General features: G+C 41.4%; 1 protein-coding gene across 2 annotated transcripts in view; it reads left to right on the top strand.

The window, feature by feature from the left end:
- The window catches only part of pdlim2 (PDZ and LIM domain 2 (mystique)), a 35,185-nt gene extending 14,720 nt beyond the window's left edge, over positions 1-20,465 (top strand). The window contains exons 6-10 of one of the 2 annotated variants that reach the window (XM_046036073.1): positions 1,060-1,123; positions 13,978-14,096; positions 17,907-18,052; positions 18,744-18,855; positions 19,334-20,465. In XM_046036073.1, coding sequence (XP_045892029.1) covers positions 1,060-1,123; positions 13,978-14,096; positions 17,907-18,052; positions 18,744-18,855; positions 19,334-19,526 — 634 coding nt within the window. In that variant the 3' untranslated portion in view covers positions 19,527-20,465. Of the gene's footprint in view, positions 1-1,059; positions 1,124-13,977; positions 14,097-17,903; positions 18,053-18,743; positions 18,856-19,333 lie in introns of both variants that reach the window. The other variant, XM_046036072.1, reaches the window with a different exon arrangement.
- Positions 20,466-21,174: the final 709 nt, after the last annotated feature.

Raw genomic sequence — 21,174 nt, 5'->3', positions numbered from 1 at the left:
TATTGGAAATCAGCATTGCAATGTTCAAGCAGGCAGATAAAATATCTAGAAATCTGAACACGGTCACTAATGTCAAGAAGAATCCACACTGTACTGCAAAGTCTGGAATTTACATGAACAAATTGCTTAAAAAAAGCTCCAGTGGAATGTCAATATTGGCTTGCTTGTAACATTTGCAGTTGTTGGATAGATGCCTCAGCCTTTCACTACGGACAGGAAAAAGAGTCTCCGGACATTTTAGAGCTTGAAATTTCAGATGGACAGTTGAATCCTTTTCAGAAACCCGTCCATTCACTGCTCAAATAGGCTTATATATGGACAAAAGGTTGCAACAAGTGGTCTCTTGACTCCACAACAGGCCCAGAGTCAATAGGTATGGGAGTAACAGACAGAAAGTGGGGCAATGGGATTGTACTGTAGTAACAAAGGATATGCACAGGATATCACATTCCACCGTTTGCATTCATTTGAACAAAAGGCAGAATGTGGAACGTTCACCACGTTCTCTCTGAGCATGGCATGACAGTATATCTTGTTAGTCACATTGCGCAGTAAATCAGTCTGACTTTTCAGTATAGAAATAATTTAAACTACTGTGGTTCCTCAAAATTAAAAGTTTACTGTTGCATCAAATTAGAATTTGTGCATCCCCATGAGGAACCTGTAGAACTATGTGTAAATGAAAACTTATGAATAGAGCGATAGAAATGAAATCTTGTATTGCAGTGTGTGTATATATAATTTTATATTACTATCGATATATATTGTTAATATACTTCATTTGCTAAAACTAGACAGGAATATCTATTTTTGGCTAATCTAGCAAACGCTAATGATATACAAATCCAATATTGCAAGTAAAGCTTTGCACCATTCAGTGCTCTGGTCAGTCCTGTTTATTGATTTGTGGAGTGGTCCACAGTAACTTTCAATGTATCCAGATATATTAATTTGAAGGAAGCTCAGAGGGTTGACATTTGTCAGTCTCACGGTATGTATCATCCTATTGCCCACCCCAAAATCATGTATTGTTGAAGCTCGGTTGTCTTTATGTTCCAGTGTCCAGCTGCGCTCATGGTCTCCAGAAGAGAAGAGTCACAGGCTGTCCAGACCACTATCACAGGTTAGTTTCCATTGTTTCTTCACCAAGTTCTCTATGTATTCCTTTGTAAGTTTTAAAGCAAATGTTTTCCGCCTATTGAGATATGCAGTCAAGAGTTGTCCCATTTAAGTCACCCAGCCACCCTGCAAAAGAAAAACAGCTGAATTCCAACTATAAAATGTTTTTAATTAGATGAGGACAATTGGTTCTTAATGAGCGTGAAATTACTCTCTACGCCAAACAGAAACAAGAGAGGAATTTGTTGTGTTCCTGTCTTTGTACTGTCACTGCTGTAAAAATAAGTTTGCTGTTCTTTAGATGGTGCGATAATGATGGGGTGATTTCCTGGGTATCATGGCGCACATACAGGTTTAGGATCTAGGAGCTGGAGTACAATATACTGAAGAAATACATGTAAATGTTATGTCCCCACAAAGTCAACCTGTCAGTCATCTGTAGCTGCGGTTTTAGGCTGCAGCTGAAGGGTTTTTTTTTGTCTGTGCTGAGCTCTGTGAGATGTATTTATTTTGACTGCACTCTCCCAGTCTGTAAGAATAATGTATTTCAGTTCTTAGCCTTTCCTCTTGAATTGTTACTTTCTGATGCCACAGAAGATGCCCTACAAAAGGTTTGTGGACTCCAGTGTACTGTATGTAGACTTCACAGCAAAGGCAGGATACAGAAAGGTTTTGACATTTTTATAGCAGGGAGTGTATAAACTTCAAAGGTCAGTCTTTGAAAATATCTGACATTAAGTTGAACAACAGTCTGGAGCTGTTTCATTCAGCGCCTTACTTTCAAAACAATGGCCTTAACCTTTTTAGTTGTCTGAATGGAGACTCATTAGTCTCTGTAAGCGGTAAAATATGGACTTGGGGTTATCATGAGACTACAACCAAACTATGCTGTGCTTATTTACCATTCCAGCAAAAAAACCGAGAAGGGGGACTCGGGCGTCTGGAAAGACTTCAGTGAGTTAAAGAGAGAAAATGTTGTGGGAAAGTTCATCATGAGCTATTTCAGCTATGCCTAGATGGTTAGTCTCAAGCATGGGTCCCACTGAAGATAGAACATGTGAGATGACAGAGCAGGAAAAAACATACAAGACCTTTTTGTACAAGGAATCCCAGCCATTTTTATAACTCTGGACATTACATGAAGTTAGATAAATATGCAGAGGTTTGAACTTCAAAACATTCAAGAGAGGCAGCTGGCTGAGAAGGTCCATTTTTAAAGTTTCTCTTCGAGTTTGGGATTCTTTGTGTTGTTTACATGTTAAATAAGATTCAGATGCACTGTCACTCACAATGGTGTCCAGTCTTTGTGACTGGATGCTTACGTCAGAGTAGTTTTGATCTCTTTCACGCTGGGAGAAAGATGAACTAGTCTAGCCATGGTGGAACTGGGGTAAAAGTGGGTCTGTTGGGGTTGCTGTCGTTACTTTTTCAGAACATTTTTGACCAGTCTTTGATCAAAGTATTTTGTTTTGGTCAATCTGTTCCCAACAAAATGGTCTTTAGGGCCAGAGTAGCTCCTAATAACTAATTTTATGTGACTGCCAAGCCACATGGTGTGTTGTCTCCTTCCAAGTTGTTTTCGGGCGGGGAGGGTATGCAGGATGTCTGTGTGTACAGACATGAATCAGCTCTCTGACTGGCTCGCTGATTAAACTGACATGAGTGTGATATGTGATGTTCATTTGGACTACGACGCCTCTGGCAGACAGTAGGCTGGAAAGGACTGGAGATGATAAAGTCGCTTAGTGTCAAGTCCTTTACACACACAGTGAATTAGCTTTTCGGTGCTATGGATCCGCCTTGACTAAAAAGTAATTTAAATTAAACAATTTGAAATTCTAATTGTGTGTTGGCTCTTTTTAAAGGGCAACTCCACAGATTTTTACATGTGCTAAGACAGCTGTATTATGTCTTCTGCGGCTCTGTAGGGGGCTTTTTAAAGTCTTATGATGATGTCATCAAGGTTATTTTGAATTGGGCTCGAGCCTTTAAATGTAATCGGAAGCCTGTGTTACAAACTTGGGGGTTGAGTTTGACTATACATTTACCAGGCAGAGAGGGTTAAAATGAGAGAGTTAAGCATTATGCATTATGGGAAATGTTGGATTCAATCTTTTGGAGCGTGACCCATACTAGGGACCAAAAGTCAGGATATCTTGGCCTCTGCTGCTTCAATTTTTCTGTTTAAATATTGTTTTTAATTTGTCTCTTGTGAATGCCCCAACCTAATGAAAGGGCAATGCTCCTAAAATGTAGCTATAAATTGTCTTTATAAGAGTTTAAATCTGGTCCTTTAGCTAAACGGTCTAGTGGTCTAAATGGGTCAAGTACTCGCACTCAATTCAGCTTACTGATATTGCACGTTAGGTTTATCATTGTATTATTTCTCAGTCAAGGCATTGTAGATATCTGTTATACAGATGCTGATGTTTTCACCGTCGATCCAAAACCACATTCAAAAACCCACTGTGGAGTTACAGTGAGGCTGTGGGCAGCAAACCATGGTGGAGCACACTTCCGTATTGGCCTACCAAGAAACACATTAGGAGCTATGTTGTGGCTCGGAGCTCCATCAGTGAGCCCTTAGGAATGAGTGCGCTCCTGTCAAAGCTGTCCGTCCGGGACAGCCTTGCATTTTTGTGGTGTTTATGGAGTCTCCTTTTCTCCCATTCTCCTTACCATTTTTACCATATTTTATTCTCATTTTTCTTATATTGGAATCCGTTCTTGTCCTGTAGCCTTTGGGAGACCTAACATTCCTTCTATCTTCCTCTGCTCCAATGTCAGCTTGGCTTTTTGTGGCTTTTTAAGTCTTTATTCAGTATCTTTGAATTAATGTTTTGAGAAGACTGCAATTTGAGATGTTTAATCACAGCTCTGTTTAATTATAATTTTTTTATTTATTTTTTTTTACTTTTTCTGATCTTCAAACTGATTTGGATTGCTTGCTCTGCCGTCTATGTCTGACAGCCTCAGTGTTTACCATCATCCAGCCTAGTGGATGAGAGTTGTGGGTTTTGGCTGACCCCTTCCTCCAAGCGATGTCTACCCTGGTTTTAAAGTGGTGACGAGCCTCCCGCAGCACTGCTGTGATTAGTGAGTGGAGTTCTTTCAGAGCTCTTGGTGGGGGGAAAAGGCTGGGAAGAAGCCTGCCATGAGCATACTGTGCATTATGCTGCTCGGGCTGGCAGGAACACAGCATCCCAGTGAGCGCTAAGAAGTGAAGCCTCCATCACAAGGGCTTCTGTCCTGCTTGAGAGGTGCAGAGCGCTGCTGTATCAGTTGATCAGCCTCTCTGAAAAGCTCCTAAAAGGCTTTTCCACCCCTGTTTTGGCTCCCTGAGTGAGGAGAGTGGGATGCGCAACAGGATCCCCCATTTTCCAGGGTGTTGGATATCCTGAGAAAAGGCCTGTATACAATAGTGGCTGTGATGGCAGAGGCTGTGGAAGGCTGGTGCTGCTTTTCCCCTCGCGTCACAAGGCCTGTCATTGTGTGATGGGAGCTGGAAGAGACGGGGGTCAGGATGGAGTAGAGTGGACACCAGGGAGCCTGCTGACATTCCCAAACTGTACTTAACCATCACAACACTGTGCTCAGCCCAGAGGCTACTCAAACACAACAATAGCCTTTGTACCTAGTCACAGAGTCTAAACTTCCTGCACAACGCTTTGATTTTCATGCACTTCATGTAATGCAAAGCAATTTTAGAATGGGACATGAAAATCTGCATTGACCTTTACCTTTCCCATAACTGTAAATATTTGGCTATGTGAGTGTTTAACAGGAAATCTATACAGTACATCTTGAGCACAAGCTCTAAAGGGTACTGCACTGAATAAGGAAAGTAATCGTTAATCAGAAGGTGTGGGTTCAAGTCCTTGTTACAAGAAGCATTCACCCTGATGAAGTGTCCTGAAGCAATATTCCCAACATACCGGTTTACCGTGAACATTCGCCTTGAAAGATCAGACAAATGCAAAGAAAACTGTAGAGATTTGCTATAGACATGTGTTGGCAACCCTTGTTTCCAACACATTGATGTGCTTTGTTTTGTCATGCCATGATGTGACTGGCTGTGTTCATGGACTTGAATATCTTCTACCACACCACCATGACAAAAAGAGTAAAGGCACCCTAGATTCTTGGACTCTTGGCATGCGATTGTAACTGGCCGGCCACAGTCATGATTCAGAGCGTCTGTTTATATCATCAGGAATGACCACAACAGGATCTCTGTTTCAATGAGCAGGGCCAAAGCTAAACTGCTTTGACCCGTCACTGGGCCATTACGACCCGGCTCAATGTCTGGGTTTGTAGTTGCCGCACTTTGAGGTTCCCGAGGCTGGCCTTAGTGGGCTGCCTGATTCTGTGCTGGGATAGGGTGGTTACTTACTATAAATATCCCCCCTAGTGTATGATAGCCAGCTCCTGTAGGGTGACACTCAGCCCTGGCCCTGTGCAAACCAAACCTTTCCTCTTTATCCTAAATTGGGTGGATTGCACTTTGCTGTATGACATGTGTCACTAAGCTCTTTATCCAAAGAGGGCAGGGTAAGTATCCATCCATACATCCACTATCCCTTACATTTCTCTATCCACCAGTCTTCTCACAGAAGGCCTGCATGCCAGCAGCTGGCTTTGTCCTGCTCTATTCTGGAGGTTGTGGTTGACTAGAGTGCAAAGCTGTGGTCATCACTTTGGAGCAGAAATGGATACTTGGCATGCAGGAATAGGACTAAGTTTATTTTTTTTTAAATTGAGTCATAATGTAAAAATGTATAGTGTATGCACTGTTGGTTGAAGATTGAAGTTTTTGGAAAGTCTTCAAGACTGGACACTAGTAGAGGTAAATGCACCTCACCTGTGGTGGCTTCTCCTCCAGCACTAAATGCAGACATGCAAATCTTTTCCTTGACGATGATTGCTTGGAATAATGTACTATTTCAGGTCTCACATGAGTGGGGCTGTTGTTTGGTTTGGCAGGCCAGAGCTCTGCTAAGCCAAGCCAGTGTTGGGGGAGTGGTGCTGGCTGTGGCTAAGGTGGAGGGATGTTTTCTTCGTCTTCCCTGCACAGTGAGCTCTGTGACTGGACAGTGTGAGGTCTTCACATGGACTTGTAGCTTTTAAGCTCGGGGTCCATTGTGGCCACCTCGCAGGGCAGCATGCCTCTCCTCATCCCCACTGATTGATCAGCGTGTCTGTTTTTCTTTCCCCTGGAGTGGAAAAGCAAACTGGGGCACTTTTGATTCCCTGTGCTTTCCAGGCCCCCGGGCACACTCATGGGGACACTCGGCCCTGCAAGTTTTATGGGGAAATGTTGACCGGGAGAGATGGGCCTTTTAGCTAGTTGGTGTTTACGAAGGTGGTTGAACGGTATGTTAACATTCCAAACCTTGTTGTCAAGGAGCGACACGTATAACGCTCAGTTTATTCATGCCAGCAAAAACAGAAATGTCAGCATATATTCCCCAAGTTTTACACAGAACAACATCTACGTTTTGGGGTGATGGTTACTATGGCTGCATTTGTTGGTCATAAATCATAATTGTTCAGCAGGTAAAATGGCAACTGCAGGGTTTTTTTTTTTTTTTGGTTTTTTTTTTTTTGGTTTTTTTAAACTTACATTTTAGATTTATGTTTTAGACATTCACTTAAATTCTAGTAGAAATGTAAGTATTTGGCTGTCCTCCATCATGTTGTATTGCGTTATAAGTCATACTGTAGTCCTGTTATACAGTAGTTACTGTACCTTTTTATGAAACCAGAGAGTGAAGCATACCAGATGGTCTGTCTTAATTACTGCAGTTGCGTTTCTGTCAGGCTCATTAACCATTAGAGCTCTATCCCTTTATGGAGGAATTTTCCCTGATGAGCTGTTAAAAGTGGCACCATATCAAGATTTCATGCTCATGACAATTTTCAGCGCACTTGGTTTAAATTCAGCTTTTTTTAATTGTTATCGTCTTTTGATGCATATGAACAGAGATATCCAGGCGACCATAAATTGAAAGTATCATGAAGTCCAGCAATTTTAGTCCAACCATAATATACTCCAGATGTTTAATGGGCTTGAAATGCTGCTCCAGTCGGAGCCATGTCGGGAATTTAATAGGGATGAAAAATGTGTTGCTTGTAGCACCCTTTGTGAATAAATAAACACTCTTAGTCATTCCTCATTGTGTCTCTAAGTTTTGGTGGCAGTGTGGGTGAGTGCCTCCCTCAGACCCACCTACACTATGATCACATGAGACAATGAGTATTCATTGTGTGTGTGTGTGGGAATTGTAATGGCACAATCAGGTTCATCCACATTCATCATGTGCTGAGCTTCAGGAATCCTGGGCACACAAACTTTTACCTGATGTTGTTTTCGCCAAACATTTCCTCCAGCACTTTCTGAACTCTTGACTGTATCATTCATGTGTCTTTTTTGCGTTGAGAAGAATGGAAACTGTAGAAAGTTTTAAAAAAACACTAACCTCGGCTCCATTTTAGCTGACACAGCAATAATGCACAGAGGGAATTTACGTATACTCACTGTCATCCTGTTGTCTTCATTACCTCTCTGCTGTTCATTTGGCCTCTAATCTTGTACATATGGTTTATATCTGGAGCGGTCTGATGTGTAACCACGGTGAATGAATGGAGAGAGGGGGCGGTACAAGCATTGGCATGACGAAGATCTGTCATTTTATGTAGTATTCAATAACATGGAATAATGTAATCCTGGGCCAAGAATCTATATGTAGAAAGTATAGAGGTTTGAGAAGATTGTGCTTGACTTCTAAAGCATACTCCATGTACAGCAGTTTGGACTGGGGGCTGTATATTAAGATTATATCCCTATTTTGAAAAAGTTAAACAAGCATGCCCTATGTTAGAAAACTGGATCCCCTAGACAGATTGTGTATATTAAATGTTGAACTTGTAGAATAGAGGATTTGGGCTCATCACTTGAAGCAACCTGTATAGGAGCTGTAGTCAGTCTCCACCCATCAGCCCACTGCTCTTGTCCTATCATTATTCCGATCAGCATTTCAGTCATAAAGCAGCAGCAGCGGGATATGAGGCAATAAAAAGGTAAAGAATGTTAATGACATTAATTTTGATATAAAATGATGTACTGTGTTCAGCTGTGTTTTATTTGTTACAGAATATGGACACGCTAATGCACCATCGCTCAGACATAATTACAAGGCAGGATTCATCAGTGACAGTGGATAACGAGTAGGTTACCATCAGCCTCGGGTCTTTGCTCTGGACCTCCACCAGTGCACGCTGCTGGATAGGAAACACTGTACACAGCTCTGATTATTACCCAGCTCAGGATGTCTGCTGTACCCCGCCTCATTGTTGTACAGCAGTCATGTCTGTGGTGGAGACAGTGAAAGAGCAGTTATAGCACTTTCTTACAGCAGCACCAAGCTTCCCAAAATAAAAACTCTCCTAGGCATCGCTGCTGTGCGCTGCTGGCCCAGGCCCTGTAATTGAAGATGCAGGGTGGTAATGATGATGCAGAGTGGCTTGCTTGGAGCCAGACTGAAGGCTCCTCCACTGGCGCTGTCCCCAACATCTCCCATGTGCCTTGATCTGAAACAGCTGCCTTCACTTCAGTTCACCATTTCCTGTTTATTTGTGCCTTGAAGTGGCCAATCGCAGACAGAGGCTTGTTTTTCATTTTAGAGTGATTCACCTGCGTTCTGGACGGGGTGGTGAAGGCGCATAGATAAGATGCTTGCCTTTGGTGTGGGAGACCTGGGTTCGATTCCCACTGTGAGACATCACCAGTCACACTTGGTCAGTCATTTACTTAAACCTTGGGTAGGTAACATTGGAGGACTAGCAAGAGACACGTAGATTTTGAAAGTATCCAACTGAAAAAATCCTACTCCCTCCAAAGCCAATCCATTCCACACGCAGTGAGTGCACAGGTAGTTAAGCCGGCCAATCATTTCATTGGCTGTTCTTATTACAGTCCTGTGACAGCCACAGATAAAAATTCAACAAATATAACAATGCATTTGAAATAAATTGCCAAAGTTTTAAATTAGGTTATAAATTTAAACAAATACCGACCTGTCCGAGAGCAGTAACACAACATTCATGTACCAATGGTTATCCGTATTTACCCTCGCCTTCGGTTGCTGTTCTATTATTGACTGTAATCCTTGCTGCTTTTACACCAGTGGTGTATTGTGCAGCTCTCTATATGGCTCTGGGTTGCCCCCCTCTTCGGCTCTGGCAAAACAATCTTTGCTGGCTGACGTAAAATGCATCATTTTTGGTGGTCCATCGACACCAGATTTAAAAACTCCGGCATACTGCGAAGGTAGTAGAGTGATTTGCCTACGGCAATAGGCTTAATCAGTATTATGTAAACTCATTAGGCAAGGGCTTGAATGTAACAGACATTCACTTATATGTAAAAGTCCGGCATTATAGCTTCAGTCATCCAAAAATGCTAACAACCTTTTTTTTTTTTTTTTTAAAGCTGTTTATATCTAATGGTGTTAAATCAAGTTCAAATTAAGTAATACAATTTCCTGCTTTGAGAAATATGGCTTGTCAGGTTACACCTGTCTTTGTTGACCAATAAAGTACATTCAGAACAGTGCAAGTATACCAGGAGTGACACGTTCATGTTAGGATTTTTATGTTAATGTCACATTTTGCTGACACAAGGGGGAAAAAACAAAAACAAACAGTCCACTACTGCACATCTCTACTCGCGCAGCTCCATCTTCAACCAAACAAAGATGTGTTTTTCACAAGTATGTTTGTTTTAACCCTATTGCAAATAAAACTTCCCCTGGTGCGACAAAGATTGAACTTGAACTTGTACCTTGTCTTTCTCCCAATGCATGCTGGGATGAGCTCAATCTCCCTCTCCTCTGCCAGGGATAAAGCAGGTATGGAAAGTGGATGGATGACTGAAATAAACAGCAGGCTTCATCACAACCTTCCACAACTAGTCTGCCATCTTTGCTGCAGATGTCTTGCCACTGCAAAGCATGGATGTATAAAGAGAACTGGATACAGTGTTGGAGGCGGGGCCCCGTTGATTCCTATGAAAGTTGCTCAGTGACGCATGAAGCAAAAATGTTCAACTTCCAGGTGTAAAATTACTCAGATCCTCTGCATAGCGTTCACATCACATGTACCTATTTAAAAACTATCTGCTGAATTACAGACGTGTCTTTGACAATGAATCTATGGGGGAAATAATTTTTGGGCCTGTTTGCGTCACGCGACAGATGTGGAAGTTGTAATTACACTGTTTGGCCACTATGTGAAATTGGCTTCAAAGCCCTGCGCACTTCCTGGGGGCTTGCTGCAGAGGAACACATCCTGCAGAAAGTTAAAGATTTCAACATTAAAGCCCCTGAAAACTTTTTTTTTTTAAATATCTCTCTACAAGATTCAATATATAATAATCTTTATTTGTAGAGCACTTTTCAAAAACAAGTTACAAAGTGCTTATCACTAAATATGCAATAATCAAAGTTGAAGTTTGAAGAAAAATTGCCTTCGGCAATCAGCTTTGATTGGTGCATGGAAATCAATGATCTTCCAACCAAATCCCTCCCACTTCAAACTGTGAAAAAAAGCACATATAGGGATCTCGCATGCAAAATATTGAATACCTAACAACCTAATACCAAACTTTTTTTTTTTCTTTTTTTTATCTAACTTTGGCAGAAAGTAGTGTCTATGTAGGACCCCATCACTCATAAGTGGTGCTAATTAGCAGAGTTTCAGGAGCGGGACCACACATCAACCACGTCATCGCAGCATTTCCATAAATACCCTATCGTAGCCTCCACACAACGCCTCGAATGTCTATTCAGCAACGGCAAGCCTCGTACATCTTTCTGTTTCGATCATCAATAAATCACTTAATCGTACCTGTTGATTGTCTGGTCCTTGCTAGTGAAGAAGGTGATGAAACTGGCAGTTGTATATGCAGCTCAAAACCAGCACAGCATACCAGTGACTTGCACTAATGATCCCGAGTATGTTGACTACGAGCTCCTGATTATACAGTTCAGTGCAGCTTTAATCAGAGCTTCCTCCTCTCACCAGCCAAAGGAACCGGGAAGAACTGGCTGATTTTCTCCAGTGGTCTCTGCCATCTCCGAACCATGCTCCCATCCAAGACAAAATAATAGGCTTTCCTCAGCGCGCCTGTGCCCCACCCTAAGTTTATTGGTGCATGAAACATGGGAGCATTGTTGGCTCTGCCATGATGCAGTTTACCAAATACATTCTAATGCTGAGATCAGCTGTGTGTAATAATTTGATGGCTTAAAATATAACAGGGATGACTATAGAACAAAGATGTTTTGGGGAGCAGAGTTTAAGGCCATTGCCAGCCATGCCATGGTTACAGCTATAAAAGGCTAGCGTCTGAGGCTGTAGAATGGATGATTGTGATGGGAGATTGAAGTTTTTTTGAACTTTCTAAGGTCAAGCTCAATCACAGCTGCATACTGCCGGTCACAGTGGAGCACTTGTTTTTTTTCTCTCTCTCTCCCTCTTCCTTTTGTTTTTCTTTACTTCATTGCATTCCTCTTGAGTCTCATAGATCAGAGTTGTGATTTTATCTGTAATTCTTCTACTGTTGGAGACCATGAAAGATTTACATTCAGTAGCCAGACACTTATGTAACATTATGTAACATGGTTTCCATTAGTGTGGATTCTCATGTACATACTGTGTGGCTTTACTAGGTCTTCCTGAAAGAATCCCCAAACCAGGTATGTCTATCAGGTATATGCCCTTGAGAGTGGTTCACAGCAGGAGAGGACATGGACGTCTCTGTTCGTGTACTCTGATGATATGAAATATGTGATCAAATGAGCCTGCAGTTATTATGTTGAGTTTATCCTGGGAGAAATTGCAGGGAGACGTCCCAGTGATCGTTTCTGGTAAAGGCTTCCTGGCACGCACCACTAATCTGCCCACTCACTAAGGAAAAAGAAGAGGGAAAATTGGACTCAATTGAGAACAGAGACATTGTTCAAAGAGTTGCTGAATTGGAAGCGGGTGCTGGCATTGGAAGCACAAATCTTTGACTCCATCAGTGCCACTGTGTCAGCATCGAGCTCCAGCATCAGCTCCCACTTGAGTCTCAGACGTGTACTGGTTCAAAGAGCTGGGAGGAGACATTTCTCCCTTGGATGGAGCCTGTGTAACACTGATGCCAGCTGGTGACGGTTGAGGGAGAAAAACTTGGTGAGATGTATTGTGAAAGCTGTACTCTTGAGTTGTCTGTGGTCTGTTTGATTCGCAGTCTAAGTTTTCCTGGACTGTGCACAGACCTAAAATAAAGTAATCGCTTTGTTTCCCCAGCAAACTGGAAGTTGTGAAACTGTTTGGGGACTTGTTCCTTTTTGTTGTTTATTTTTTTTAAACAAAGTAATTTTGTTAGTTTGCAGCAGTGCACAAGTATGGTTTCTGTGACCAGTAAGTGGTCAGTATCACAGGTGGACTTGCCAGACAGCACTGTGCTTAAAAGCAATTTGTTTGTTGGGATTCCTGACAGTAAAAGTGTCTGGGTTGAGTTATGAGCTGTGCAGACTTGGTCCAGGTGTGCTCAGTGTTTAGTGTGAACATGTGCCTAAGGTCAGTTTCACTACTGGCTCACTCTTGCTCTCATTTGACATGTTAACCTTTGCCCATAATCTTGTAACTATGTGCTGCTGCTTTTGGTTTTTGCTAAGAACAACATCAATAAAGTCACGGGCAAATAAGCTATGAGCTTCTTGTGTACAATTGGTATGTAGCGCCCTCTTCTGTCAAAAGTCAAACATTTTTCACTAAAGATTTTCTCCTGAATCACACCATTGTTTGAACACTAAGTGTTCAGTTTGGCTGAATGAGGTTCTCAGCGTGGAATGTCTTCTCTCTTTTCACGATGAGGGACACTGTTTATAACTACCATGAATAATTGTGAGATTTGCACTGCATCTGGAACCTATTGAAGTATATGCTGGCTCAGTCTTTCCCATCAGACCAACACTGGTCAGTGCCAAACATGTGTTGCCACACAGTCTATCACCTATCAGCTGCAGTACAGTTCTAATATAAATTGTAATCAAGATAAATAAATGGTGATTTTTCTGTGATTGTTGAGACTGATCAGCCCGCAGTAGAGAAATGTTGGGCGTGACTCATGCAATAGAAACTGATGGTATTTGGTGCCGTGTTCTCAAACAATGACAAAGTATATTGTTTAAGTTGTACTCAAAACTAAAACTTATTCAGGTTTCAGTCAAATGTGATGACAATGATTAAGTAGTAAGAAGAACGATCTCTAGTATTCTCTATGTGGTGTGTTTCTCCATGTGTACAAAGCTCCTGGTTAATTCTTGTTATGATTTTCACTGAATATATCCTACATGATGGCATGTTAGACTTGGAGTCAGTGTTTTCATACAGTACAGTCTTTGCAGATTTAGAGCTTTTGAAACATAGCTGTTACATTTGTTCAATGCCAATACGCTGCTTGGTGGAGCAGTAATGCAAAAATACTGCTGGTGAATTCCTGCCTGTGCACTGATCATAGCTCTTTTTGTGATTCTTTTACAGTAACACTGCATCATCATTTTATATTAATTTTTCATGCTCTTGTTTTTTTTTTTGTATTATTCTTTACACTTGTTAAAGCACTTTGTAACTTGTTTTTGAAAAGTGCTCTACAAATAAGGATTATTATTATTATCATGGTCTAAGCACTTGCACACTGTCTCAATGGATTCCTCAACTCTGCAAAGTTGGTTTCAGCTGCAGCAGAAAGTTTGACTGTCATGCTTACTCACCCTCTCTTACTTCTGTTCACTTTCTCTTCCTCCACAGGAGTTCTCACCTTCAGACAACAGAAATAACTCTGTGTCCAGCAGAACCCCGACCCCACCAGGACGCTACTCACCCCATAGCCCCATTGATCGGGATGTACCCATGTCCCCTCGTCGCAGGTAAAGAGACCAGTTCTTTGCAGACTGCTATGGATACACACTTCTAATCTTGTAGTTGCACATTTTGTTGCAATGGAACATAAAGTACAAATATACAAGCTAGCACATTTAACCAGACATATGGTAGCCATTGCTTTTACTGTATCTGTTGGAAATGGAGGGGGGAGACACAGCTTTTGCTCTCACATTAAAAATATGAATGAAAAAATAATGTTAAAATCTTAATTGACCTTGAAACTAGTTCATCTTCAGAGATTGAAGTGTATCGCACAGCCTAAACCTACACACATTAACAGTAACAAGGGGAAGAAATTTAACATAACAGGGTGTGTACACTATACAGGCAGTCATTCAGCACCATCTACAGGCCAGTAGGGGCTACACCCACAGATCCAAACTTCAGAAATCAACACCTACAGCCAGGATTGTTGAATCAACAGTGACACCATTTTAACATCAAATAGTTGCATAAACATGACAAAAGGCATATAGTGTTGTATCAGCGGATATGATGATGAATTATAACCCACTTTTGGAATTTATCTGGGAAGCCAGTTTCTGCTAGAAACATCCCTTTTGTACATTTATAATTGTTTCCTCTGTGTGGACTGTGCACTAAAGTCTAACTAACCAATGCATGCATTCATCGTTAGTCAGCTTGTGAGTTTCAGCTGACCCTTGGTGCTTGGAGCTGTTTGCAGCTGCACTCTGAGTCGACAACTACGAATAATTTTTCGGCCTTTGGGAAACGGTATATTGTGTCCACCACCTGCACTGCAGTTAGCTTTTTCCGGCTTCGCCCCCCTCTCTGATGAGGTGATGTAGCTGTAATTTGACTCATTTCATAGCAGATGCTGCCCTTTTAACATTTTTGGGATCTACTTACTTACTTGCCAATGTTTTTTGTCCCAGCAGAAATGAAAATCTTCTTTTTGTCTCTCACATAATCCTCTCAGCTGGCGAGCCTGATGTGTGTGTTTTCACAGTGCAAGATGGTTGACTTTGGCCTCAGTCCCCCCCTTGGGTAACCATGGCTAGTGATATGACGTGTCAGCAACTGCAGTCCATATTCCGAAAAAAGTCTGATTTTACTTCTCCCCCCGATTGGCCCCCAGTCTAGAGCCCCCGGCCTGCACACCAAGCCTCTCCCTGCTCCTCCTCAGCCAATCACAGCCTCAGTGACACCCATTTACCCACCCTTTCATGTCGCATAGCCAATGAGTTTCAGGCCAGAGGCACACCTTTCAGTCAGACTTGTTTTTCTGTCTCGTCTGGTTTAGATAGAGGTGTGTGTGCTCAGCATCTGCATGTGCGTGCTAATAGTTATTTCTCTTGTATGTTCTGAGTTTCTACAGCACTACTGGAAAGAACAGTTGAGTAGCTCCCTTTCTTTGTTCCCTCTTTCTTTCTTTTTGAGGTGAGTCTTGTCATCTTCAGTTTTGTCATTTGGATTTGTTTTGTCAGGATGTACCAACTTTGGTTTTAGAAATATGGCTGGAATTTAGCTTTGTGATTTGGATATGTTTTGGCTACATGCATGTGCTGTGACTACATTGTTATCATTGTTCCTCTGTGCCAAGTCTGGGTATGGAAACCAGCAACACATATGTAGTATAGATGTGAGGACATTAAATAGCACAAGTCCCAGATGACAAACTACACTGAAGTTGTCTGATACTTTATACTTTATTTATACTTTATTACTGCTTCCACTGCAAATCTGCACATTCGACAGCTTTTTCAGATGAATGCCATTTCCCTTCACCCGAACTTCTGTTATTTGTTTTCCTCCCATTTAACCTAGAGTTTCCATTTGTTTTGAGATTGCAATTTCAAACGGGATGGTGAGGGAGGCAAAAAGGGGAAATGGACTGAGGGTGGAGCTGAGCATGTGGAGAACTTGGAGTGTGTTCTTTAGAGGGCTGTTTTCAATTTGACCCATGTTCGGTGATGCAGAGGAAAGGGTCTGAGCATTTGCTTTGGTCGCATATTTGTTGTCTTGTGTGTTTGCCATCTCCTGTTTCAGCCATGTTCATTTAGCAGGAAGCCTAAAGCTGAAATCCAGGCAGGAACAATACATGTATAAAACATAGTTATTTTTAAAGCTTATAAAACCCCTATACATATGTGAGGTGTAGTTTTATAGAGGTCCATAATTACTTATGTAACAGCAACACATTTTGGGGGGGGTTGTCTTAAAATGAAACCATGACTATAATGTGAAAGTGCTGACTTTTAGCTGTAGAGTTTTTTTTTGTTTGTTTTTTTTTTTAAAGGCAGCACTCAAAATGCCTTTTCATGCAGAGTCCCCTGATTTATGCGCAATGCAGTAAGACATAACCAAACATAAACATACATAAAACCAAAGCAACTTTGTTTGAGTTTATTCTGCCCAAAAAGCTAAATGTTCTTGACTGGCCAAGTCTGCCACCTGACCTCAATCCAACAGAGCATGTGTTTCACAGACTGAAGGCAAAAGCCCGAATAGCATAAGCAGATACCAAGTATTTGTGGATGTTTCTGTTTCATAAATACCAAAGACTACAAAGGGTTTGAAAGCAAATATGTGACATGACTTGAACAGAGTACAGAGTAAACACAACTTGTTTGTTGAAAATCTGTCACCGTCAAACTACATATGGTCTGTAATTTTGCCCAACAATATAACCAAATACAAGCCCTTTACATTTTTACATTTGTATGTTAAATCACAGTAGCAAACAGTTTAAATGGTTGAGGTTCAGGTCATCGTCTCTGAGCAGATTCTTCACAGCTCAGGTGTCGGTTAAAGAGTAAATATTTGGGCTGGTTTGTTGTATGTGACAACAGATGGGACAGTCCATCAGATTAAACTGACTGACTCTGGCTGACAAGTTGGCTACAGGTGGAAAGCATCAAACCACACCTGGCCAGACCAGTGTACTCGGGCAACCGGTTCCTACTGAAAGCAAACACTCACCAGCTTCGTCCTGACAAATACACTGACACAAGAACAGTCTTTTTCTTGCTTCTCAGTGCATCTGTCAGTCCACATTTAATGCACGTTTCTTCAGCAGGGGTAGGGAGCGACTGGTGGTATCCAACCACACTTTAAGTATAGAAGAAGCCGTAAAAAGTAACGGCTTTTCCACCACACCAGAGGTAAAGAATTTGCTTGTGAAGCCAGTCCCTGTTCTTTCTTCTAATTTGATGATTTTAATGACTTGACAGTGTAAACTACCCAAAGGTGAAAGTTTCCCCTGTGCACTGACTGGCTGGAAACGCCCACAGGATGCAAAGTCGGAAGCATTTTTTATTTTTTTTCATTGTTTCTTGGCTGTTTATTAAAACATTAGTACAAGATACAAAGCATGTCTGTTTTCTATCATGCCTTGTGTCAGGCATAAGGCTTTCTTATTCATTTACACAATCATGGTTGCTGAATAGATTGAATGACTGTTATTTTGCATTAGAAAGGATTTCACACATGCTATATAGCATCCACTGTCTCCTTATATCCTTTGTGTTTTTGACTTGAGGCTGTTTTCTGAGTGAGAAGAGTGCCTCTTGTAAGGGGATATGACGGAGTCCTGTTGAGCCTGTGCCATTAGACAGTTTTTGGCCTATTGCCTGTGGTGTGCAATCTAGACTTCATGCTCAAAGGTCAAAGTCTTAAAGCCAGCTGCTGGCCCTTCCTTCATTTCCTTTGGATTTAGACTAGACTTCCATGACATTTAAATTTTCAATCGAACACATCACTAGGTGCTCAACATATGATTTTAGTCAATGTGATGACCTGTGATAAATTTTAATTTCTTCCTTCCACAGCAGTACCAGCTCTGACTTTGCCATGCAGAGGTTTGACAGGGACTCGGAGGTGTACAAGATGATCCAGGAGAATAAGGAGTCCCGCACGGCGCCTCGTCAGTCCAACACCTTTAAAATGCTGCAAGAAGTCCTGGAGGCTGACGAGAAAGGTTAGAAGCACTCTGCGTTACAAACAAATGTGCACAATTGAAAGGAGAAAGAATCGCTGTTAGCATGCAATTCTCAGTTATGTCAATTGTTGCTCAAACATGAGTGCGTTTGCATGGAGAAGCAAAATCGATTGGATTGTGTATATGTTTGAGATTTGGACTGATAGTTTATCTCAGTAACCCCTTTTGCAGGGGCTGGTCTCAGGATTCAGCTATTATGTCAAATGCAGCACAATTTATATCTTCTCCTCCTGTTGTTTGCTTGCATCATGCAGAACAGGCGTGTGAATTACTGAACTGTAATGTGGACTTCCATATGGCCATCACCTGTGCAGGATGTAGAGGAAAGCTCTCTTGTGTGCAGTTTATATTGTGAACAGCATATCATGCAATGCATCTGTCCTGCTCTTCCCCCCCAGCTTTGATAAATGGCGGCGCAAATAAATCCAGATAGTAATAACATTCTTTCATGACGTGATAATGACCAATGTGTGGAAACCCATTTCATGAAGCGTGTCCCATGTGTGACTAGCCAGTGATGATGAGTGGGGAAATGCAAACAAACACCGCTGACAGAAAGCAGTGAAGACAAGACAGTGTTGATGTGATGAACAGAGAGATGCAAGCCTGTCAGAACATCCCTATGAGCAGCTGTGTTCATGAGTGTGTGTGTGTGTGTCTCTGGCTCCAGAGGCAGCCCTGCGGTTTCCAGGAAAGCTCACGCCCGACGTCCCCAAACCAAACACATCAGTGGGAGGAGTCAGCAAAAACCACACCTGTGAGAAGTGTGGCACCAGCATTGTGTAAGTCTACTGTCACCAACAGTTACACGTTCAGTGGAATAACATAGGTGTGTGAATAATTACAATGATAATTTGCAGTAAAAGATGTTACACATGTAGAGTGTGATAGAAAGTGTGTAGTGGGGCTTTATCTTTTGGGTTTTTTTGTTTTTAGAATGTGTCCAAAGTAACTATCAGTTATTAGGGTTGACTGGTTGACAGTTTTGGTTAACTGAGCTTTATTTGACCTAAATCATGTAAAAACAAATCTGTCAGTGGGGTAGTTTTACTTCTTTCTAAGATGTATCAAATGCTAATATTTTTTTACTGTGGTGTCAGCATGTCACTTTTTCTTTATGATACAAATGAAACTATGATGTTTGTCTGTGCTGAGCTTTGCAACACGAAAGTTCATTTGCATTGGAAATGAGGAAAAATATTTTCACTTTGTTGTCAGATCGAGTTTGTCTGGTGTCTGACTACATTCATCTTTCCACAGCACGCTGGCTGTGCGCATCACGGACGACCACTTCCGCCACCCGGAGTGCTACACTTGCACAGATTGCGGTCTTAACCTCAGGATGAGAGGTCACTTTTGGGTTGGAGATGTGATGTACTGTGAGAAGCATGCCAAAGAGAGGCACCAAGGCCCAGGTAGTTCCCCTCAGGCCACCGTGTCCCCTCGCCAATGAGTCTGCAACTCCACCTCATCGGACTCAGTTATGGACCTTGGGATGGGGCATGGAGGTGGACACTGGTCAACAATATGGCACAGGATATTCTTTTCTGATCACATTTAACCATACTTTGCAATATTATGATTCACTTTCTTGCCTTTTCTTATAACTGTTTGAGAATTGGGGCTTTGTTTTTTCATATGGCCCAGCCTCCATAGTCTCTTTACGTTATTTGTAGCTCAACTCAAGCCACATCCCATTGTACAAAGGCCAGATTTACATAACACCAACACTTTAGACAAACTCAACAGGACTGGCTCTCTGACTCTAAGGATTGGGATAATCATTTGAATCTCCTGCTGACACAAAGGGACCAAAATCTCACCCACACTGCATGCCATTTTAAAGATGTACACAGACAGTGCTGTGTGTGTGTGTGTTTGTGTGTGTGGTTGCATGCTTTCACCTGCAGAAGTGTGGTGGCTTCTGCATGCCGTGTGTGTGTGTGAGTGTGAGAGAGAGAGAGAGAGAGAGAGAAGAGAGAGAGAGAGAGAAGAGAGAAATGGGAAAGGGGGTCCATGTTGTTACAGATACAAAGGAGTTTGTGAATTTTGCGCTAGAGTCAGGCCAAAAGTCCTTGAGTTTTTCTACATTGCTTTTGTAAGCAGAATTTATGAGTAGAAATAATGAGAGAAAATACATATTTTGCTGACTTGTTTTGCTGTTGCTTATGAGGGACTATAGATTCATTCAATATACAAATATTTTTTGACGTTTTTGTGATTGAACTGTATTCTATGATATAGACCATTTAAAACGCGTAATGTATGCACAGAACATTTAGTGTGAAAAGAGCTGATGATGATACTACATTTGTCCAGTTACAGCAGTACTCAGAGATACACTATAATGTTCACATGTGGCACTTAATAAAATCGCACAACCTGAAGCTTCCTCAGTGATGATGACTGTGTTGGAATAATTAACGTGCGTAAATGTCTTCCTGCATCATAACTGTTTCGGTACTTTTTGGTGATCTGCCCATTCTTGAAGTATTTTTTCACTTCAGACTTAACATGACACATGTACACATCACATTAACACCTGGCAGGGGTCAAACAATAGTTGTTGGTTTTTTTTGTCTCTTCGCCACACAGGTATGGCAAATATTTAACTAATAAATAACACGTGTGTGATATATATATAGATATATATATACATATGTATATATATATATATATATATACAAAGTCACTTCTAGTTTATTCTGATGCTTTATGTAAAAAGATTTGTCTTTAAGTTCATTGGCTCTTCTTTTCACAGCTGACATTTTGTACTGTCTGTAAAAGACAAGTGTAACTAATTACATTATTGTCTCCATTTAGCCAGCATGCACAACAAGAGGGCACAGCCGTAATTAATGTTATGAGTTACACCTGTGCTTTTCCTGCTATGACTGTCAAAATGGCTGCTGTGAAAATGTTCTGTTTACAATATGACAATAGCTGTGGCTCATATCATTTACCTTTTGTCTTCCTTCACTTATGTCTGAAAATGGAATTAAAACTTGACTTTATATCAGAAAGATCTATTTGGGATTTTAAAAATAGGCATGAAAATCAGTCCTTGTTTGTAATGTTACAAGAAATATTACATAACATGA

This window comes from Micropterus dolomieu, linkage group LG21 (genome assembly GCF_021292245.1).
Source record: "Micropterus dolomieu isolate WLL.071019.BEF.003 ecotype Adirondacks linkage group LG21, ASM2129224v1, whole genome shotgun sequence".
In the NCBI taxonomy this organism is placed as follows: domain Eukaryota; kingdom Metazoa; phylum Chordata; class Actinopteri; order Centrarchiformes; family Centrarchidae; genus Micropterus; species Micropterus dolomieu.
The sequence above is the reverse complement of the archived record's forward strand: the minus strand, read 5'-3'. Positions and strand labels throughout refer to the sequence as shown.